The sequence below is a fragment of the Erythrolamprus reginae genome, chromosome 2 (genome assembly GCF_031021105.1).
Source record: "Erythrolamprus reginae isolate rEryReg1 chromosome 2, rEryReg1.hap1, whole genome shotgun sequence".
NCBI lineage: Eukaryota > Metazoa > Chordata > Lepidosauria > Squamata > Dipsadidae > Erythrolamprus > Erythrolamprus reginae.
The window spans coordinates 122,548,813-122,572,621 of record NC_091951.1 but is presented as its reverse complement, the minus strand read 5'-3'; the positions used below and the strand labels follow the sequence as shown (position 1 = coordinate 122,572,621).

The window sequence follows — 23,809 nt, the reverse complement described above, 5'->3', positions numbered from 1 at the left end:
AACCGAGTTGTTGACGTGTGGAACTCATTACCGGACTCCATAGTATCATCCCCTAACCCCCAACACTTTACCCTTAGACTATCCACGGCTGACCTCTCCAGATTCCTAAGAGGTCAGTAAGGGGCGTACATAAGTGCACTAGAGTGCCTTCCGTCCCCTGCCCTATAGTCTCTCCTATATCTCCTATATCTTCTATACTATATCTCTATAAGCTTCATTGTAAATTATTGTGTATTGGACAAAATAAATAAATAAATAAAAATAAAATCATTAGGGGCCTTCTCTCAACTGGAATGTTTCTACCTTCCTTTCTATGCATTTAGAGAACTTTCTGAATAACACTAAATTCTAAAACTTCCTCCTCATCATCATCACCCACCCTCCTCAATTCAAATGAATCACTGCAATGTTTATTTTCATAGTATATTTTATGATTCCCAGCAGGATTTAGGAGTCACAGACAGCTTATCTCTCATTCTGATTCCTACTTCTATTGCTGTGCTTGGAGAACTCTGATGTGACAGGGACAAAATTAAAAGCAATCGTTCTTTCATCAGTTGTGTCACCAACTGCTAAAGAGCTGCTACTGCAGGAACCGAGGTTTTTGTTAACCTCTCCCACAGATTTTTTTTTTTTTAATGTTCATCTTGAAAAGGCCGAGTGGTAGTTCTGAAATCAGTGGGTAGTTGCTCGTTTGCAGAGGAGACGCAATTGGATAGAACATATCCCAGGATAACAACATAACGAATCCCAGCGACCAGTTAGGTCCCACAGAGTTGGCCTTCTCCGGGTCCCGTCAACTAAACAATGTCGGTTGGCGGGGCCTAGGGGAAGAGCCTTCTCTGTGGTGGCCCCGACCCTTTGGAACCAACTCCCCCCAGATATCAGAGTTGCCCCCACCCTCCTAGCCTTTCGTAAGCTCCTTAAAACCCACCTCTGTTGTCAGGCATGGGGGAATTGACATGTTCCTTCTCCCTAGGCTTATAAAATTTATGTATGGTACGCTAGTGTGTATGATTGGTTTTAACTTGTGGGGTTTTTAAAATTAATTTAAATATTGGATTGGTTGTACATTGTGTTGCTGTTGCTGTGAGCCGCCCCGAGTCTGCGGAGAGGGGCGGCATACAAATCTGATTAAACTTAAACTTAAACTTAAACATAACATAATTATAATTTGTACATGACAGATCTATTTCATTAAAAAAGAACTGGTTTAAAGTTGCCTTAAAGTAAACCTGAAAATATTTGAGGATATGAGGATTCAGGTTTAGAGCTGGCATTTCTTTCAATGGGAGGTAGATACCCATTTATAATTATCATCATTATCATTGTCATTCTAGCCATTGTCTATCCACTGCAGGATGAAGGCCTCTTCTGAATCTTTCCAACAAATAAGGTCTTGAGCTTTCCTTTGCCAGTTGAGCCCGCAATACTAGCTAATGTTGTCATTCCATCTTATTTTCGGTCTCTTACCCATTTATGTCATATTCTGGAATAGGATAATATAGCTTTGGCTACAGACCACTAGAGGGTTGCAAGAATTATTTTCTTTCTTTATCATCATGATGCAGAATGAGGAAAGAGCTGGCTCCAGCCTATCAATGTTGACAAATGGCAAAGCAGGTCTAGCATCATGGGATCCCTGTGTAGCTGGCAAAAATATCTTATTTTTATTTCTAAATGATGTTTAAAATAGCATATCAGAAACAAAAACTAGGAGTAAATATAAAAACTATTCCAGAGAGGAATATATAGGATTACCCATGGGAGACATTTTGCCTTTATGAGTTTGCTTAATAATGGTACCAGAATACACTTTAATTAAAAACACCAGTTTCATTTGTTTTTGCTCCAAAATCTGCAGCTGAAAACTTAAAAGGTGCAAAGATGCCACTTTATGGAAATTAAAATACAGATGAAATTCATGCAGTCAGGGTTAATAAATGTGGGACAACAAGAGATTTGTGTGCTAGAAAAACGTTTGTCGTCTGTTTTCTATTCCTGTTACCTTCCTTGTCTCCCCCCCCCCTAACTTTCCTTGCCTCTTAACTACTTTCCTCCTTGTATCATCTTTCCTTTATCTTCTAAGCATTTTCATCACCAACCCTTTTACTGCTTCTCTAAGAGTCCTGTGAAAAGTGATCATGGAGGATTAGGAATGATCTGTTTAGTCTAAATAACAACATTTTCACTTCACCCCACTCTTTGCTCTCCATTCATCATGCATAGAAGCCCTTGTAATTTGATTTTTGTTCCCTTACTGCAAAACTCAAAACTTCAAATTCCATGTATTGTTTTCCTATAGCATTTGATCCATTGTGCCACCCATTCAATATTTTGGTGTGGTACCAATTATAGAGAAGATGAAAGAAGACCAATTCCATTGGTATGGACATGCCGTGAGAACAGCACCTTCCACCATTGCCAAAACTGCCTACCAACTAGAAGTCAATGGCCAGTGACCTAATGGCAGTGAAGAGCTACCAAAATTTTTACTACCACACTGTGGGCATGGCCTATTTTGTGGGTGTGGATTGATGGTCATGTGACCAGATAGGAGTGGCTTGACGACCATGTGACCAAGTGGGAGTGGCTTGACAATCATGTGACTTGAACAAGGATTTTCCAAGAACCTCAAAACAATACTCATATTAAGGGACTCAAAACAAGCAGGTCATCGAATTCACCCACATCCTAGAAGTGAACAGCTATAGAACAGTGAAATGACAGAAACATCTCACTTAGAATTGAAAGCACATTTTGAGCATTTTCATAAACATGATTAGAATGACCACTCACAAAATAATCACTTACTCAAAGGCAACAAACTAAAGTGTTCCTTACTACTTTCACAGCCTAAATGAACATCCCAAAATACTCCATTCCACATAACCCTCCTTCCTGCCAACTACCAAACAAAATCAAGGTTTCAGGCAAAACATTAAAACTTGTGAATTTCAAATCCCAGAATTCTCCAGCCAGCTATGAAGATCTCTGTTCTAGAGAACACTATAGCCATTCAGAAAGGAGAGGGAGGCAGAAACCCAGATCACATAGAATTAATTCCAGATCTTATCTCCTTATACTTTTCCTGGATATTTTTGTTTGTAGCAGAATTGCCGGCTTTGAGGTTTTTAAACGCTTTCGGGAAGAATGCAAAGGCTGCCCAAAGAAGACAGCCTGCATTTTCTTTCAACATCTTTAGGTGCCAATTGGGGGCTCTGGTGATCCATTTACTCTAACCCACTGTGTTCCCCCCCCCCCAGTGTTCCCTCTAATTTTTTTTGGGGGGGCGGAAAAGTATAGTGTCTGAGCGGCAGTCCCTTCGGGACTGGGCGGCACAGAAATAATAAACAAACAAACAAACAAACAAAAAACCCACCCTGTTTTGCCTCAGATAATTTCAAAATAAAATACTGTACTGTGTGTCTATAACAGTGAGCTCATAATAGGGCAACTCTATCAATATCAAAAAGCCACTTAAATAGTTGAGCTAGTTTCAAACTAGATTTTGATTTTCTTTCTCTCTTCCTTACTCCCATTCTTTTTCTTTCTCTTTTCCTTCCTCCCTTTTTTCTATCTGTTTCTCTCTCTCTCTCCCTCTCTCTCTCTCTCTCCTTCCCTCTCACTCTTTCCCTCTCGGCTTCTGGGCAGGTTTGGAAAACTCTGAGTTGATGATGATTTTTAAGTGAGCGATTGCTCACTGCTCAGCTTAGAGGGAACTATGTCCCCCCCACACACACCTGGTCCAAGCAGCAATCCACCCCTGCCTCATGAGCACCCAAAACAGAAATGGCAAGACATCATCAAACAAGATATGCTGCCCATGCAAACTGGTGTTCAAGGATCTGAAAAGCAGATCCTCACATGTAGTAAACGCTAGGAAGAAGAAGACATTGTGCAAGTGAAACATCTAAATACATACTAAGTAGTAAAGGAATGACAGTTGGGACTTCTAGTAGGAATTGTCCATAAATCAACTAGATTGGGAAAATAACTAAGTCCAGGCTTAAATGTTAATGGTAATGTGGGTCCAGTATATAGGGATCAATGATTATCTAGACCACTTTTTATAATGAAATTTAAAAATAGCAAACCAGAAATACAATGTCTAAAAGGACTTATATAGAAGTATGTCCGAAGTGGAAGATATAACAATTTCCAATTTCTCAAAATATTTACTTGAGTCATACCTCAAGAAAATCCTGTGCAGAAATAATAAAGAAATAACTTTCAAACATAGTTTTACTTTAAGGCAATGTGCCGTTCTCAAATTCTAGTGCTCAAAATATGCTGCTGTTTAGCAATGCAATAATCTAAACACAATTTCAATTTAACGTTTATTGGCTTCGTACGATTGTCTTCCCCACCAAAAGGGAAAAAAACCTGAAAAGAATAACTGAAAAATTTGTGTGTTATGTGTATATTTCCCTTCCTTCCTTCCTCCCTCCCTACCTTCTTTCCTTCTTTCCTTCTTTCCTTCTATCCTTCCTTCCTTCTTCTTCATTATTGATTGCTAGATATTCTTTTTGCTGTTCTGCAGTGCGTAAAAATGCGTTCAGACTAGATGAGAGCATCATTAAAAATAAATACATTCCCCATGCAGTTAAACCTGTGGAAGGTCTGCCTTTCTGGGAGTCTTAATGGCCTGGTTTCAGTTTGCTTGTTGAACAAAAGCAGCAGTAAGAAAGGCTTTTGCTCTCCTACAGCCGCACTAAAGCTGGAGGGGCTGTTGAATATGACAAAAATAAAACATTGGAATATAAATAGTAGCTGGGATGGCGTACTTAACTGGCGTATGCATCTGATGCATTTTTCATTTTTAGATTGATGCAGCATTATAGCCCTATTATACAGAGCCTCTCACCTTATGCCCTAATTGTGTAATGTAAAGCTTCTACTTAAAGGGAGAAAACCCATTTTGAAGAGGTAGTCAAATTTTGACAGAGTGAAACATCAAATGAATATTCTATATTCTGTATCAATATCCAGCTCTTCATTTCTAACTGCTATTTTTTATACTATATTTAAAGTGAGCATATTCAGAAATAAGCAGACATGGTGTAACTGAAGATGTTCCTAAAGAAATGGGGATAACATTAAGATTGAAGTCCATGATTAGATGTGGGATCTGCACCAGTGACATCTCTCCAGAGAAAGGAGAGATATTGGATAGCCCACAGGTACTCTATACATCAGTGTGTAGATGGCAGTTACCAATGCTTTTGCAATCTGTTTGTGAGTTGAGTGACTGGGAGTCAAGGGGTCACAATTTTGCTCATAACCTTAACATAGCCTTAAAAGACTCAGAGTTCAACTAATCATTATTTCTTAAGTACTTTAGAAACAACTTTGTACTGCAATACATTTAATGTGGTATTGAAAAAAGACAAGGAAGATATTTGGACCGGGAGTCACTCCTCACAGTCACTCATGCCCTCATCACCTCGAGGTTTGACTATTGCAACGCTCTACATATCTTTGAAGAGTGTTCAGAAATTTCAGATCGTGCAGAACGCAGCCGCGAGAGCTATTGTAGGGCTACCTAGATTTGCCCACGTCTCTCCAACACTCCGTGGCTCCCGATCAGTTTCCGGACACAATTCAAAGTGTTGGTAATGACCTATAAAGCCCTATATGGCATCGGACAAGAATACCTCTGGAACCGTCTTCTGCCACACGAATCCCAGCGACCAATTAGGTCCCACAGAGTTGGCCTTCTCTGGGTCCCATTGATCAAACAATGTCAGTAGGTGGGCCACAGGGGGAAAGCCTTCTCTGTGGCAGCCCCGACCCTTTGGGATCAACTCCCCCCAGAGATTAGAACCGCCCCCACCCTCCTTGCCTTTCGTAAATTGCTAAAGACCCACCTATGTCGCCAGGCATGAGGGAACTAAGATACCCCCAGGTATATATAATTTATGCATGGAATGATTGTGTTGCATGGTTTTAATGTTGGGTTTTTAAATGCTTTTTTTTTTATATTAGATTTGTTATACTGTGTTATTTTGTTGTGAACTGCTCCGAGGCTACAGAGAGGGGCGGCATACAAATCTAATAAATTAAATTAAATTAATATGAAATATATGAAATATACAAATGAAATTGACTAATGTTTTAATAGCTATAAAGAATGTAAAAATAATAGATTGAAGAAATGAATTGGATAACCTTTTTACAATGGATTTACAACAAAGATTTGTCAATTTTGTCAGTGACTTGAGAAAAGAGAATTTTAAAAAATTGAAAAGTCAGACATTTGGAAATTACTTGAAAGAAGTAACGACCAAAATTGCACTAAATAAGGGAATGAAATACAAGGTTGATTTATTTAACCATGATTAAAATTGATAGATTGTATCTCTGACCATTTTGAATCAACTGTTTTTAGCAGGATGTTTAAAGGCTTTGTTATAGGTAAGAATTCTATTAGAAAGAATTTGTTACATTTTAAATTTATCTAATCAAGATTAACATGGTTATATTATCATCTCCATTGGACTTTTATAAGACATTTGGGCATTTAAAAATAGCAAGTGAGATATGAATGTAAATGGAAGAAATGTAAGTGGTTTTATTAAATCAAATTTGAAATAGATATGTTATTATTTCTGGCAAAGCTTAATGGACTTTTGCTAATTAAGACGCAGGAGGGAGGTTTTAAAAATTATTTATAGAGAATGAGAAGTGGGGTGAAGACATTGTTGTATTTTAAGAGATGGTAATAAGTCATTAAATTGATTTATACTTGCTGGAGGAAAAGGGGAAGTTACTTCTTTTTCTTTTTTCTTTTACCTTTTATGTTTATCTTTTTAGTTTTTATAGTCTGCAATAATTTAATTGTATATATAACGTGCAATAAAATTATTATTAAAAAGAAAAAGAAATAAACACAATTCCTGTAATGTTTCTGAGATACTTGTATTTCTACAGTGAGGGCATATCAGTCTTTCAAATATTAACTTCTCACCTCAATATTCCATTTCTTTTGAAGTCAGGAATCCAGTTATTTGTTATCTGTTTTAGTATTTTTGTTCTACTTCTAGCAGTGTTAAATGAAATAAGATTTTCCATATAATACTTTCATACAATTCGTCTAGAAAGTCATTCTGGCAGAACTAAAAGTTTCATCTGGTGTATTATTAAACATTGTATTCTCGTGAAAGGGAAGGGAAGGGAGGGGGGGAGGGAGGGAGGGAGGAGAGGAAAGGAAGGAAGGAAGGAAGGAAGGAAGGAATTCACTACAAAACTGACTTACCAAATGCTATTAAAATTGTTATCATTATCTTTTCCTACCCGTCATCAGAATTAAAGTATGATTATTCCTCTTTAGTTAGGTATTACGTTCAGTTCTAGTATATATTTTAACTTATACTCCATTTTCTTTTAAGTAAAATCCAGATGAAATTTTCTTCTTTTATTTGTATGGTGCCTGTATAATATCACTACTCTTCTTTCCTCAATAAAATTACACTATAGTTTACAAATTATAATTAATATGGGGGATCTGGTTTAAGAGAAGATCTGAAAGTCCATTAACAAGTAGTTTGTAGAAGAATCAGAGCTAATGTCTATGTACATATATTCTTCCCACTTTAGTAAGCAATATATGGAATAGTAATTGTGTTTTGCAACATTAAGCTCAGCAGCATTAGAGAAAAATGATAGCATTATTGTGACTTTAAAGAGAAGAGAAAACAAATATAACAGACAAGCAAATAGTTTTAAATCCTATGTTTCATTTCACTTCAGCCATATTGCTGAAGCCAAGCAAGTCTGGCGTCCAGTGTTGGGTACCATCTAGGGATATCATGAACACCGTATTGAATTCCCGGTTAGAAGAAAGGCACAATATGAAACAACTAAACAAGTAAATCAATACCCTAATGTAACTAAAACAGCATAGAGGACTTAATTTAAAACAATCTGAGCTCTAGGTTTATCAATAAGAAAACCAAGAATGGTGTGAAAATACTTGAGAATGGATTGCTGTCTCTGATGTACAACAGGTCTTCATTCATATGGACTTTTCACAATGGAAACCAAAAATCCTCTTTCTCATTCTTAGAATTTTTGGTGATGGTTGGAATATACGTGCCAGAACCAATCAATACTCCCTCTCTTCCTCCTTTTGAACTTCTTGCCTTGGCTGTTGAAACATGAGGAGGAGGAAATGTAGGAAATTGAGAAAGGTGTAAAAAAGTGCTTTTCCTTTTATTCTTATATCCTTTCCTATCACCTCCTCTTTAGTGCTGCAGCCAGCAAAGTTTCATTACATATACTGTCCTTTGCCACTGAGGATAGGAAAGAAATATGACTTTTACAGGAAGTTCCATCCATAAAAGTGTCCTATGCAGAATCAGCTGTTTCCCCAAGTCACCTCAGAAGTGATTGGTAGAGGGATAGACTCACACTATCTCCCATCTCTTTAGCAAGTCAAGTGTCACAAATGTATGAACCAAAGCCATAAGTTGGGCTCACATCCAGCATCTTGGTGATAAATTCAAAGAAATGAGCCAAAGGTGCAAAAAGAATACAAAGTTCTATTCAGCCTAACCTAGATTTTTTTTTTATTCTTCAGATCAGACCATTATATACCTTGATTCATATCTACATTACAGATATCAAGGATTTTATCGGTTACCTTTAAAAAAAAACTCTGAAGAAATGGAGAAAATTTGGATGACTCTAAGCGGTCACATTGTCTTAGCCCAATTCACCTCACAGAGTTGCTGTTGTGGGGAAAATAGGTTTATTATAAAAAATCATAAAAGGATAAAAGGTGAGATTTTTTAAAAAAATCAGAAGAAAAGGATATTCTGCCATGGATGCCTCTGGAAGGAATAACATCTGCCACATAAAATCTGCAAGGACAAGGACAATTCAGTTTTAGTTTTCTTATTTGAAGGCAAGCATGCCCTTATTTACTTGAAAGAATTTCTGTGTAAAAATAGCGCTCCTACCAAGTAAAGAACTTATAATATTCCCAAAGGATGGATATTATGCTTAGAGGTCATGAAAATAACATCCATTTGCTGCTTTCATTCACTGGAAATAAAGTTCTACTAAAGCCAAGTTGTGGTTGAACCCCAACATGGGTCCTTTATTGTTTGGCGCTTCAAGGAAAAATGCCATCAGCATCTGTGTCCATCTTGTCTCTTCCATGTTCTGAGACTTCAGAAGTTCCAGTCTAAGACTATAAGCCCTTCATGGCACCGGACCAGAATATCTCGGGGACCGCCTTCTGCTGCACGAATCCCAGCGACCGGTTAGGTCCCACAGAGTTGGCCTTCTCCGGGTCCCGCCGACTAAACAATGTCATCTGGCAGGACCCAGGGGAAGAGCCTTCTCTGTGGTGGCTCCGACTCTCTGGAACCAGCTCCCCCCAGAGATTAGGATTGCCCCCACCTTCCTTGCCTTTTGTGAACTCCTTAAACAGGCATGGGAGAATTGAAACATCTCCCCCTTGCCCATGTAGTTTTGGTCTATGATTGATTGTGTGCTTGTTTTTTATATATACTGGGGTTGCTTTTATGGACTTTTTAACTTAAAACTGTAAATTAGATTGTTAAATATTAGATTTGTTACTATGCACTGTTTTTGCCATTGTTGTGAGCCGCCCCGAGTCTGCGGAAAGGGGCGGCATATAAATCCAATAAATCTAATGTAATCTCTAATAAGCATTTACAGCTCATAAGAGTCTTGCATGTCTTCAAGGCCACTCAGTTCAGTTCAAGATTTTGGCTTTATCAAAACTGCATTCACATCCCCAGTCTTTTTCTAACCTTGAAGGGAGGGAAAGCGACAGAATTTACTACCACAAATTGTAGTGATGACCAAGTCGTTAAATATCAAGAGATAATTTTATAGAAGAATTAAAATGATGCAAGCCATCTCTTGTAATGATGGGTATGTCACAGGCAGAAAGAATAATTGCAAAAGGCTGACATCTCTCACATAACAATTTCAAGGGCATCTGATGGAACTCCCCATTCACCCACCCCTTGGAAATATATGATGGAATAAATACACCCTTAGTAGAAATCAACTTTTGTATATATAATTTTCACAAGGTTCCTTTAAAATATTACATGAAAGATGAGAAGAATGAGTCATTTCAGTGACTTATTGTGCCACATTCAGTCATCTCTGAAGCCATCATTATTTCTGTGAATGATAGTACATAAAATATATCTCTGGACTGGTAATGGACTATAACATTTTATTAATGAAACTGTTATTAATTAATATAAATTGCATTCCATTTTCCATATCAATGAGTCCAAGCAATTCATAACTCAAGGACAACAGTGCAAAATTGCTCATTGGATAAATGGAATCTCATCCAGTTTGGTCCTATATCTTTACCTCTCAGTACTTCTCCCCCCACCCCCACTCCCCATAAATGAGCTGATTGACCTTGCAGTTTATCTTCCTGTAACAAGAGTCAGATTCTGCTCTTCGAAAAAGAGGAAACAAAAACACTCTAGTCACATATATTTACATCAAGGTTAACTACAAGGCTGCCTGCTCTTCCTCCCCTTTTAATGAGCTTTGTGTGGGATTGACTCACCCTAATACTAGCAAGATTGTTTTCCCAGTCTGTCAAAGATTTTCTGGAATAATATTAATAATAATAAAAATATTTTAATATAGTCCATTCCGTAACATATTATAACCAAATAACATTTATTTTCCAAAATTAACAATCCACAGTCTAACTCTTCTTTTATAATGCCAGATCATGTTAATCATGCAAAGATTAACCAACAGCAGCAAAGCAGAAACACAACTATTTCAGGGACCGAAGTTTCTTAGATGTCACTCAAAACTTTGAGGAAATTTTCGAGTTGGGAAAGATTCTCTCATAGTTACTGGAAGCTGAGTCAAAGAACATAAAGCCAAACACAGGACCATATGCCATCAATCATGTTTCCAGAGCCTTGTTCCACAATGGCTCCACAATTTCCAATTCTGTATCCTGAACCATTCTAGCACTCACCTCAAGAATGACAGATAAATAAATAATAAATAATGATAAATAAATAATAATAAATAAATGGCAGACCTGAGAGGAAGTACATAGCTGTGGGTTCACACTGTAAACTTGGTTATAAAGATTAGGGATGTTATAAAGATTAGGGATTATCTGTTTGAATTCAGTACCTATATAGTGCCAATGTTGTAGAATTATAGAATTGGAAGTCAGCTTATTTGTTTGATTGATTGATTGATTGATTGATTGATTGATTGATTGATTGATTCATTGGTTGATTGGTTGGTTGGTTGAGGATGATACCACAGGGACAATAGGCACACTGGCATGCTTATGCATGCCTGCTTTACAAACCTCTTAAGAATGGGGTGAGGGCCATAGTAGACAGTTTAAGGTTGAAGCTGTGAGGGTTTGAGGATGTAACAATGGAGTCAGGTAGAGCATTCCAAGTATTGACTACTCTGTTGCTGAAGTCATATTTTCTGCAATGGAATTTGGAACAATTTACCTTGAGCTTGGATGTCTTATAGCACAATTGCCTGATCAGTGCAAAAAACCTCATATATTGTGGACTATCCATTTTTCTTGAAAACCTCCAGATATAAAGCTCCCATAACTTCAGGAAGCAGGCTGTTCCATTCCTTAATAGCTCTCAGTTTAGATGGATTAGTCTCAAAATAAATATGTATATTTGTATGTATATGTTCAATGTGTAAAGTGTGTGTGTGCATGCACACACGTGCACACACATGCGTGTGCATGCATTTTAGGCACATATTTGTACACAATTGAAAACTAAGAATATTTAATATTTGTTACTCCATCAAACAAATGTTGATTGCCAGTTCAAAAACCTGTCTATCAATTTGTTCAGGATACTTTACTAAATCTGCACGTCTATTCTACCAGTTTTTCTCATCATTCCTATCATCCTTTTCCTCCCGCTTAGGACTGTATGACTGTAACTTGTTGCTTGTATCCTAAGATTTTTATTAACGTCGATTGTTTCTTCATTGCTTATTTGACCCCTATGACAATGATTAAGTGTTGTACCACATGATTCTTGGCAAATGTATCTTTTTCTTTTATGTACGTTGAGAGCTTATGCACCAAGACAAATTCCTTGTGTGTCCAATCACACTTGGCCAGTAAAATTCTATTCTATTCTATTCTATTCTATTCTATATGATTACTAGGTCAGTGCTGAAGTCTATGCAAAGCCTGGTCTTTTTTCATACCCTGAGGATTCCTTTATTTAATCTATTAACACAAGTAGGCTGTAATGTTATGTGACCCATGAACAGAAAATGTAGATTATTATTATTTATTAGATTTGTATGCGGCCCCTCTCCACAGACTCCTTAGGTGTAGAGTCCTCCTGAAGCATCAAATAGTCACCCTGTCTGGTCAAAATAGGTAATCCTACCCTGCTTTCTCTCCAGTCCTTAGCTGATTTCATCGGAACAATGTCCGCCAAACTGAAAGGATTAGGCATTTATGCCTAATGCCTCTAAGGAACCAACTACCGCCCAATGTCCGTACTGCTCCCACCCTGCTGGCCTTTTGCAAGGCCATGAACACCTGGCTTCGCCAGTAGGCCTGGGGGCCATAAATCTACATCTTTAATGGCCAACTGTATGAATGGTGTGCATGTATATGATTGTGACTGTCATTTTTATAATAAATTTTTATGGGGTTTTAGTTTTTAGATAATGTCTTAGATAATATTTGACCTCTTTCTATCATTTTGTATCTATTTATATTGCATTTATACTGTTGTTTTAAGCTGCCCTGAGTCCTTCGGGATAAATAATAAATAAATAATAAATTATTAAATAAATTTGTTTTTCTTTCTCAAATTGAAAATCTGTCTCACTGTGAAATTTTACACAAATAATATTTGGAATGGCCTCCTTAAAAATATAAAGTGCAAACTTCAACAAAGATGTTTGTCATACCGACAGAAAATTCTGTTTGTTTCATTTGTATTAAAATTCAGATTCAGTGTTTACAAAAATCAGCATTACAAAAATATTTGCATACATCTGCTTGCAATCCAAGCAGTTTTACCAGCATTTTGTAGCATTTTCCATATATATTTTTTACAACATACAGTGGTACCTCAAGATACGAACCCCTCGTCTTACGAACAACTCGTGATACGAACCCGGGGTTCAGAAAAATTTTGCCTCTTCTTAAGAACTTTTTTCGAGTTACGAACCGGCGTTCGGAGACTGCTGGGAAGCCGTGCGGCTGTTTTAAAAGGTGACAGCCGGGCGGCGGGGCTTCCCAGAAGCCTCCTGAACGCCGGTTTGTAACTCGAACAAAGTTCGTAAGAAGAGGCAAAATTTTTCTGAACCCCGGGTTCGGTTCGGGAGGTTGCTGGGAAGCCCCCCATCCCGGCTGTCACCTTTTAAAACAGCCGCGCCGCTTCCCAGCTGTCTCCCGAAGCCGAACGCGGAAGTTCGGCTTTGGCGTTCGGCTTCAGGAGACAGCTGGGAAGCGGCGCGGCTGTTTTAAAAGGTCTCAGCCGGCCTGGGGGGCTTCCCAGCACCCCCCGAACCCCGAACCCGGGTTCAGGGGGTGCTGGGAAGCCCCCCAGGCCGGCTGTCACCTTTTAAAACAGCCGCGCGGCTTCCCAGCAGTCGCCAAAAGCCGTTTTTTCGCGGGGGTTTTTTTGGTTGCACGGATTAATTGACTTTACATTGTTTCCTATGGGAAACAATGTTTCATCTTACGAACCTTTCGTCTTACGAACCTCCTCCTTGCTCCAATTAAGTTCGTATCATGAGGTATTACTGTACATATTTTATGCTTATTATTTGTAATTGCAAATCTACTCACAAAAAAATATGAACTGCTGTATGTATTTCACATTCTTTATATTTGGAGAATCTAAAAGTACTTTTATATGAATGTATTTATTTATGTAATGTATTTATATTAAAGTAAAAGTACTTTTAGTTTCTATGTTTTTATATACCATTTTTTCTCATCCATCTCTATACAGCAGTTAGCCACCCTGAGTCCTTCGGGATTGGGCAGCATAGAAGTCGAATAAATAAACATGGGGATGCTACCCAGAAGAACTCTCTGACTTCCTCTTCAGCAACACAATTACATACACTTTGTTTTCAGGCTTTAACCACTCAGCCCTCAAGACTGTGCAATTGAAAATTGATGGAAAATCTCTAAAGATTGATGGCAAACCTCTAAATTATTTTTATTGAGTTGTGAAAAATAGGTGCATTGAGAGTTTTAATGAATCTATTTTACTAGGGAAGACCCCAATCCCAATCTCCAAGCATAAAACCTTTAAAATAGATGAAGAAAACAGTTCCAAAAATCCTGAATATACCCTCTCTGTTGCTGTCAATGCATCACTGTTAATTTGCAAGATCTGCAAGAAGCTAGGAAAATTAATGTTTCCTTTTTTATGATGTTTTTGTTTGGTTTGTGTGTAAAATGTATGGACTACCCTTTATGGAGCATTACACTGGTGTTGGAGAAATCCAGGATCAGTCCTACATCCTCCAAAGCTTTATGATGGTTATGTGCTAATTAATTTCTCTCACCTGAAATACCTCAGGCTTGTTCTGAGAATGAATTGAGAAAAAAAGAAACATGTACATTACATTATTTTAACTCTTTGGAGCAAAGACCTTAACGAACGTTTAAGAAAAAACTACCTTATTTTGACTTTTATCTATAGCTTACTTGCCTACAGTATAAGATTTCATAAAAGCTAAACTAATGCCTACAATAATTCAGATCACATAACTTGCCAGAGAAGCTATTAAAATGACAAAGAAGAAACAGATAAATGGATGACACTCAAAAAAACGATATTTGAAGTTACAGTATTAGGTTTTTTTCCTTTCTTAAATGCTACAATTATTAGGAAGAACGTATATACGCAAACTAATATTATTTTTTATAGGATGTATTTCACATTGGCATATTTTGCCTAGTAAAAAAAGGAAAAATACAGTTTGAGTTAATGTCACTGAGAAGCCTTGGGAATAATTGAAATAGCATGCTTTATTTTTTTTACCATATGATATTTTGCAATAAAAGCCCTACCCAAATAGGTGAAAAGCCATGGTGCTGAATGAATGGAAACAGACGGTCGCATGATGCTGCTCCAACCTCTAGGCATTTGACAATCCTTTGTGAAAGTGTCTTTGAAAGAAACTCAACTAAAGAGCAATGTGACTGAGATAAATGAGAGAGAAACATGCATAGGTTTCTCTGTTTTGAAAAAAATAAAACAAGTCAGGGAATGCTTTTTTTCTCCCCGTTTCATAATAGTCAGCCTCATCCATGAGACAAATGAACGGAAATGCCTAGAACAGAATTAAACAAATATGTCCAAATAGCCTCCAGCTTAAAGAGGGATGAGACTAATTGATGAAGAATAAGATGGTGGATGGTTACCAGCATAAATACACTCTGCTGCCTCAGAGATGGGGACCAAGATTCATTCAGAGTATTAGTTGCTGGCAGGGCTGCATCTTCATGAAAAAGCTCTTCCCTAATGCCCCGCTTGGAGCTTCCCAGTAGCATCTGGTTAGGGATTCTATGACTGAATGCTCTACCAGGCAGGACTTTGTATTTGGATTTAACAAGCTGCTCCTTAATTTAGATGCTCACACATAGCATTCTCTCTGTGTGTCTAACATTGCATACTGTTTATAAATTGATTGTATGCAATATGTATGCAATATGTATATCTGGCAGCCTTGTCCACCAAATGTAAGATATATGAAAGGAATTCAAGCCTTAGACACAGCCTTCAACCCTCTGAATGCAGTATTCTTGGATGACACTATGTCAGCCTGATGGATAATACAAGAAGAATTAAATATCTATAAATATTCCTTTCAAACTTTAGATGTGGTTCAGTTGTTTGTCTTGAGACAAGTACTAAAGCAAAAATAGATGTTAAGTCAAATTAAAGCTACATATTGGGAAATGGGATATCAGGCAGTGAACAAAATACATGATGGTTTTTTTTAATATTAGATTTGTGCCAGTATAATATTGTTTTTATCGTTGTTGTGAGCCGCCCTGAGTCTTCGGAAAGGGGCGGCATACAAATCTAATAAATTATTATTATTATTATTATTATTATTATTATTATTAATTATGACCCCAATAGGAAGAAGCTCAAAGATGCCCCAAATAGGCATTATCTGTGCTATTTCATTTTATTTAAAGGCCTATTTAAATAACTCGGCGGAATTTCCACACTCATGTTAACATCATGGGGAGAGAAAGAAATGAACAGAGAGCAAGAAAGGGAGGTTTGAAACTCTTTCAATCTGATGGATCAGAAGCAAAACTATTCTATATGTTCAGCCCTCCATTTCAGATAATCAGAATATATAGGATTGCAGAAATCAATGAACATTATGGTATGAAGTCAGGAGACCCATATAACAAGCTGTTCTTCATAACTGTGCAACTCCCAAACTGTGGAAAATGGAGAGGTAAAGGTATTCTAGTAAGATATATGCAGGAAGTTACATGTTCACAAATAATATATAGGCTGTTTTAACATTAAAAGCACAGAATAACGTAAGAATGGCAATATAGCTTACCCAAATGTCTGATCCACTGAAACAGTGTAACCAAATAATTTAGCCCAAGTCCTCTCGATAATCAACCAGACATTTGCAAAAACCCACAAGCACCCACAAACACCTTATTGTTTCCAGCAGCCAATATTGAGTAGTGTTCTGCCACGGGTAACCATTTATAATGAATTTATAATGAATATCCATAACTGTACCACTCTCTAAAATTTTGTCTACTTCCCTAAAAAGCCATCCAGTTTGGCATTCTTTGGGTACATCTCGAAGAAGTAAATTTCATAACACCACAAGTACCAAAGGTGCTTTTTCAAGAGGCAACTGGACTTTCTGGTTTTTCTTTGAAGATATTTCATTTCTCATCCAGAAAGCTTCTTGGATGAGAAGTGAAACGTCTTCAAAACACACACACACACGAAAGTATAGTTGCCTCTTGAAAAATCACCTTTGGGACAACCATGACCTGGATGACTAAGGATCTCCATGGACATAAGACCACAAGTTACCAGATGTTCTAGAAGGTCTGATCCTATTATAATGTATATTACATAATTATTCATATGAAAGTGTGTACACACTTACACATTCAAATACATAGAGAGAGATGAGGACATATTCATGCATTCATGCAATAATGTTGAGAGTTCAGCTCAATAATAAGTTTGGCAGAAGATTTGCACTATTTCTCCGTCCTCCTTCAAATGTCAGGACAGATCTGTTCAGTGTTCAGCACAACCGAAACGCCAGTTCTCTTCTACCATGTTTTACCATTGCAAATTTCAGAAACCCAGAACCAAAGCTATGAATTTGAAATCCGATTCCCTGAAAGATGGAGGAAATAAAGCATGATCATTTGTTTTCCTCTGAATTATCAGAACACCCCACCCACATGAGGGGATAAAGCAGTGACTCTCTTTTAAAAACAGGGGCAAAGAGTTAGTTGCTCAGGGCCATTGTTGTAACAATGTTTAAATCTTTCAGGATAAAAAAAAAAGTAATTTAGTTTTGTTACTTTTTTAAAAAAAATGTTGCAAACATTTGTTTTTACGTTACATCAAGATGCTATTTAGAGAAAATTGCTTTTGCATATAATCACTGCTCGTATTTCCCAGTATTGTGTGTATTGACAGCAGTAACTCTCAAAAGACTTTTTTTCAGATTTATCAGATGATGCAGACAATCAAACTTTTGCATGCAGAAAGGGAGCTCTATACTAAAGAAAACTCTATTTTTCTGCCCAATTCTTACAAGGATAGAAATCCAGTCTGTCCCAATACAGATGTAAGAATATTGAAAGGAAACTGCATGAAATAATTCTTAGTGGATATTCACCAGCCATTAATTAAATGTCACAAGAGATTCCAAAACAAACAAAAAAGAAAGTGGGAGGAAATTGCCAATTAGTCAAAACAACATGGCAATAAAAAAGCAAGTTTTATTTAATAAATATAATGTAAATCGCTTTATTTGACCTTATGTTCACAAAATAATTTTTATTATATGTATGAAAGCAGCTTACAGGCAATAGAATTATGAAAACATTCACAATACTTGAGTAACACAGACCTGAAGTATATTTTTGTAGACCTAATTTATCTCTTACATTTCTCCTTTTCTGACTGCATGTCTCAATGAATGTTGTATTTTGTTCCAAAAACTGAGGGGGTTTTGCTATCACCCAATCATCATCACTATCCTCTTTGTATATTACTTTTATAGCTTTAACATTCATTATTTTTATATAATATGATTAAGGGACTGTGGGAGGAATTTTGGTTTCGAGAAAGCTAAAAGAAAACAAATCTTGGCCAGTCTAGGAACTTGCAGGAAAGGGAGGAGTTTTGTTGTTCTTTTCATTTTGTCAGAATGTAAAATCAGAATGAGGTACTATTTTCAACGTAAGAAGCAGTGAACGAGAGTGAAAATTAAAACAAGGAGATTTAAGACAAACTGCACTGCTTCACATGGTACTAGCATTCCTGCGTTGCTCTTTTTGGTACCCATTTCGTAAGAGCACGGCATAGTTTTCTGGATCAGACTAAGTGGCATTACATTCTCACAGTGGCAGGGCATAAGAATAGCCCTCCTTTTCGTTGGCATATGCCTGCACAATTTGAAGCTCTGTTTAACTATCATGGAGAATATTAGTGGATAGATCTACTCTCCCACTGTGAAAGGGTTTAATTATTTCCCCCACACACACACACCCTGGCCCAAAAGGAAATTTGAACTAAGAGAAATCTAACAGGATTAGTTCATCTTCCAAATTGCAAATATAGGTGATGTTTTATTTCTTAGCTCATCATATCTTTAAATTGGTGTTCACTCTTCCATTGGAATTCCTCTTAGATCAGTATGCTATCTACAGACTCACATGCTGACATTCAAGCAGAGTCAACACAGACCGAAATTTGAAAATAAAACTGCAGCTACAGATTTTGTTTCTTGAAGATCATAGTTTGTATAACGTATCGTTCAAGTGATTCTGATCTTCTGCTTCAGAAAATACCTCTCTCTCTTTTCCTCCAGGTACTGGGGATTTATCCCGTTTGCTGGGTTTGGAACACCTACAAGTTCTAGAGTTAGCTAGACAAAGCTGATTTTGTAAATTCTCCCTTTTGTTTCTTCTTCATAAAGTGCTGACTAGTAAACAGATCAAAAATGCAATGAATAACACCATACATACAAATATCCTATTTCCCCCCGACATATATTAAAATAAGATAAAGTCATGTTTGTTTAAACATATGAAAAAATACCCATTTAAATAATAAATAAAGAAAGCCAATATTGACATATAATCTTCCTACTATTAAAAATACCCCATTCTTTATTATAAGGCTGTATTGATGTTCAAAATTGTTTTTAAAGGCATCCACCTAATCTGGCAAGTTATCAAATTTTTCTTTCAATGTATAAATACCCACAAGTGACTATGCAAGTCAAATGGGAATCTCATATAAATCTATTACATTTTATTCACACAGAGAAGTATAATTAGTTTCCCCAGGTCTGTTTCTGCAAACATGTATCCACTTAAAACTCTTTTTTTTTCTTTTTTTTTTCTTTTTTTGCAGCTACACCATACCTACATATTTGATTCATTTCCATTCAAGATGAACAACACAGAACAACCTTTAAATACAACGTATGAAAGGTGGAATTCTTTTTAAAATTTTATGTTTTTGTCAAACAGCAGCTGATTAAGTTCTGGATTTTTATGTGATGGCTTTGAGTCTCACAATAGCACACCTTCTTATTAAAAACATACCAAAAAAAGTTGAAAATCTTTCTCAATTGATCACTTTTTTTTAATGACTCAACTTTACAACCTCAGGTTTTATGCTGGCCATTTTGTGTGATTGGATTGATCTTTTCCAAAGACACATCAGCCTCGAAATCCAAAATACCTGATAGGGTTGGAGAATTTTTTTCCAAGGTTTTAGAGAATACCCCCTCCTCTTCTTTATGCATCATATCTTCTTCTGGGCAGAGAACTGAATGGGGAATCAAATAGACAAAATTGCAATCTTTGGGGCTGGACCCTCTTGGCTCAAGCTGACTCGAAAAACCCATACCCCCATTATTGTTGATACTAACTGTCTCTATCGCATGAATGGAAAAAGGACAGAGTCTATAGCAGCCAAGAAGAGTGGAAAATGCCTTCCGGAAATCTGCATTGAAGGCATAAATGATTGGGTTCAAGGAAGAATTGGCCCATCCAAACCAAACAAAAACATCGAAAGTGGCAGAACTTATACAAAATGGCTCTGCTCCCTGGGATGAGATACTGGGCTCACAAAAGGGCACCATGCAGTTCAGGATGAAGAAGGGTAGCCAACAGCATACAAACACTCCCATGATCACTGACAAAGTCTTTAAAACTTTAGTCTCTCTCTTGAAGGACATTTTGAAGGAGCTTTCTGGCTGCTGGCCGTCCATACTGTTCCTATTGCCAGCAGTGGTTTGACAGTTCTTCGCATGCACGGCTGCTCGTTCCAGTGCTGATATACGCCGTATTTGCTTTTGAGCAATCCTATATATCCTTGTATAGGTGACTATCATGATGGCCACTGGGATGTAAAAACTAATAAGAGAGGAAGAGATTGCATACATCCTGTTCAAACTGGAATCACAGTTGTCCATAGCCACACCCTGGAAACTGGCATTTAAGTCTAAAAAGCTGGTGGTTTTTGCTTTGTGCCAGTTCAGTTGCACAGGGATGAAGGAAATCAGCACAGACAAGGTCCAGGCCACACTGATCATGACAAAGGCTGCCCTGGGGGTCATTTTCCTCTCATACCTAAATGGGCTGGAGATGGCCCAATACCTGTCCACGCTAATGACACACAAATTTAAGATGGAGGCCGTGGAACACATGATGTCAAATGCCACCCAGATGTTACAGAACGATCCAAAAGGCCAGAATCCAGCTATCTCGGCCACAGCTTTCCAGGGCATGACCAATACAGCAACTAAAAGGTCTGAGACTGCCAAAGAGATCACAAAGAAGTTGGTCACCTTGGACCGCAGGTGGCGAAACCTAATGACAGCTGCGCAGACCAGGGTGTTGCCTAGGAGTGTGGAAAGGATCAGCAAGGAGAGGAAGCAGCCGGTGAGGATTCGGAAGCAGGAATCTCTTTTCACAAGCAGCCCTTCCCCGTCCATAGTGGTGTTGTTCCAAATCATCTTTCCTTCTCAGGCAAAATCATGTCACAGACCAGGTCGGGGCTTCAGCTCCTTGTGTTTTCACAGAGCTTACAATTTAATTGCTCAGAACCTGGCAGGCACCCTGAGATTCCTCCTCAAGTCTGTGGTTTTGGGAGGATCCCTTTGCTTTCTCCCTCTCTCTCTCTTTCTCAAAAAAAAAGCTTTAAAAAAACAAAAGCACACGTATAATCCATCACAAGTATCTGAACTTGCTGACCACATTGGGGCTTAACGTCCCTCTCCACCTACCCCCGTCTGCCTTTTTAAAAAACAATCTTCTTTTAAATATTAGCCAAAAATAGAATACTCTTAGCAGGAACAGGCCAGTGGGAGAAAAATCCTCAGAGAATTCTGTACAGAGCGTAATCACTTTTCAGTTTGCACTTTTTCTCACTTAAATAGATTAATGATTCTTTTAACGAACCCTTCTGCTCTAATGAAGTGTAACTCTTCAAGTGTTCTGGTTGCTGATACAATTTCTCGTCCCTTTAATTGATGGACATCTTAAACCCACTTCAGCCTTCATACCTTTCTGCTCTGAAATTAAAACATCAGTTCTGCCTTTATAGGTAGCCTCGGGACTCAGTTCCTTTTATTGTTCCAAAATAGTTTAATAAAGATTCATCATCCTAGAGGCAAAGAAAATAAATTTACATTTTAAAACATTCAGAAGGTTTATAGAATGATCACAGTTTTGCCTAAAGAAGAAATTCTCCATCCTACCTTTAGGACTTCTGACGCTCGTGTCTAATCCAGGGAAACATTTTTCTTTCTTTCTTTCAACTTTATATTTAGGATTTGAATTGCATAGCAAGACAATGGGTTACAATCACAGCAAGCGAGTGCGTTGCTTTGGGAATAATATCCTGGTGGAAGAATGCTAAGCAGGCGTTGATTTTATTTTTTTTAGCAAAAGCCACCAGACTGAAGTTTGAGGATTCTTCTGAATTAGCCTTCTCAGGACGTGGACAAGCTCCTTCAATTCCAGCCAGCCCTTATGATTCATGTGCAAACTCTGTGCATCAAAGCCACCCCGTTTGATTGTTTATCACCCAAGTCACGCTTGGTACATCCTGTTGAAATACCCCATCAGGATGAAATCATCCAAAGCAAAGACATGATATTTCCAGTTTTCTGCCAAAGGTCTTGAAAAGTGCTGATGGTCTTTTAGTTTTCATTGGAAGAATAAAGGAGAAGTGTAACTACTGATCCAGAGTTCAGGTCCCTTTAGACCTGGATGTTTCAGCTATAGCCCATTCATTGCTTCTCAAACATTAGGTGTAACTGTCAATGGTTCTTTTTCCTTCAAATGCATCCAGATAGGGGAGTTTCCTCAGATTCTTCTGTGCTCTAACCGTAAACATGCATCTATGAACTCATAAGTTTTCTCTTCATCTCGCCAAGCTGACAGTCCTGGAAGTATTGGCTTCATTTTGACTGGAGTGATAGAGAGCAATATAACCCAGCATGGAAAGATTTGTTTGCTTGAGGTCTCTTTTCTAAATCTCAGAGGAAGGACTTCCAGGCATGAATAACATTATAAAGCAACATGCATGATTTTCTGACCTTAAAATCAAGCATCTTCTCTTGCAGGAAGCTATCTTTCTCTCTTTTTCTTCTATAGCACAGAACAGATACACCGTTCTCCCTATGTGTGAAGGAAAAATGGAAAATTAAATACCACGATATTCAAAATTTTGAATATGCCATCCTAATTTTAACCCCCCAGTGCCACTGAAGTTGCATAGCGGCACACAAGATCCTGCTTGTCTTTCTAAACAGTCATGGTATATAGATTTATCCTCCAGTCATAAATAAATGGTCAAATATAATCTCAAGTGATCTTTAAAATTAATCAGGCATCCAATTTTCCAAGCTATTTGTGCAGGTATAATTGTGCTTGGTCACACATGTGTAAAAAGATTTAAAGATGCCTGAATTCGGCACATCCTCCAAAATGTATGAATTTTTATTCTTTTAGGTCATGATTTACGAAAAGAAAAACAAGAAAAAAATCAAAATGCTCTACTAGCAACACACAGTCAAGGCAAAGAACCTGCCTGCTTATGAACCCAAACCAGCTTCCATAAACAAAGACCATGCATAACATGAGTTGATGCTAAGGGCTGAGGCATGAACTTACCAAATAGAGAAGTTGTTTAATGAGGGTGGGCCATTCCCGAGTGCTGATGGTACAAACTCCCAGCTGAAAGGACAAGACTCACTTCATCTTTTTGCCGCGGTTTGTTTCTGGTTCTTTTCTTTCCTCTCTCCCTTCCCCTCCTCTTCTCTCCGCACTCCACAGCAAGGCATATTCACTTTCTCTTTATATGATTCATTGTGTTGTTCACCAACTTCAGCAATTTGGATTTCACTATGAAGCCGGCTCCCTCTTCTGGTAAAAATGAGAAAGGCATACCCAACAGGAACGGAATTACTGTATTCCCCATTATCATCATTATAATCATACCCATCATGCTGTTGCGTTCCCGGGGAGGGGAGGGGAAAG

The 23,809-nt window shown here is 37.7% G+C and overlaps 1 protein-coding gene across 2 annotated transcripts; it reads right to left on the bottom strand.

Annotated features, from left to right (window-relative positions):
* Positions 1-18,056: 18,056 nt before the first annotated feature.
* On the bottom strand, positions 18,057-23,535 carry DRD1 (dopamine receptor D1). Of its 2 annotated transcripts, XM_070735875.1 has the most exons (3): positions 23,444-23,535; positions 22,867-22,948; positions 18,057-21,929 (listed from the first exon to the last, which is right to left on the bottom strand). In XM_070735875.1, exon 3 carries the CDS (start codon positions 21,277-21,279, stop codon positions 19,924-19,926), a length of 1,356 nt encoding a protein of 451 aa, XP_070591976.1. In that variant the 5' UTR covers positions 21,280-21,929; positions 22,867-22,948; positions 23,444-23,535; the 3' UTR covers positions 18,057-19,923. The 2 variants fall into 2 exon arrangements, with proteins under 2 accessions (XP_070591976.1, XP_070591977.1); XM_070735876.1 differs by lacking the exons at positions 22,867-22,948; positions 23,444-23,535 and adding an exon at positions 22,024-22,820.
* Between the last annotated feature and the right edge of the window lie 274 nt (positions 23,536-23,809).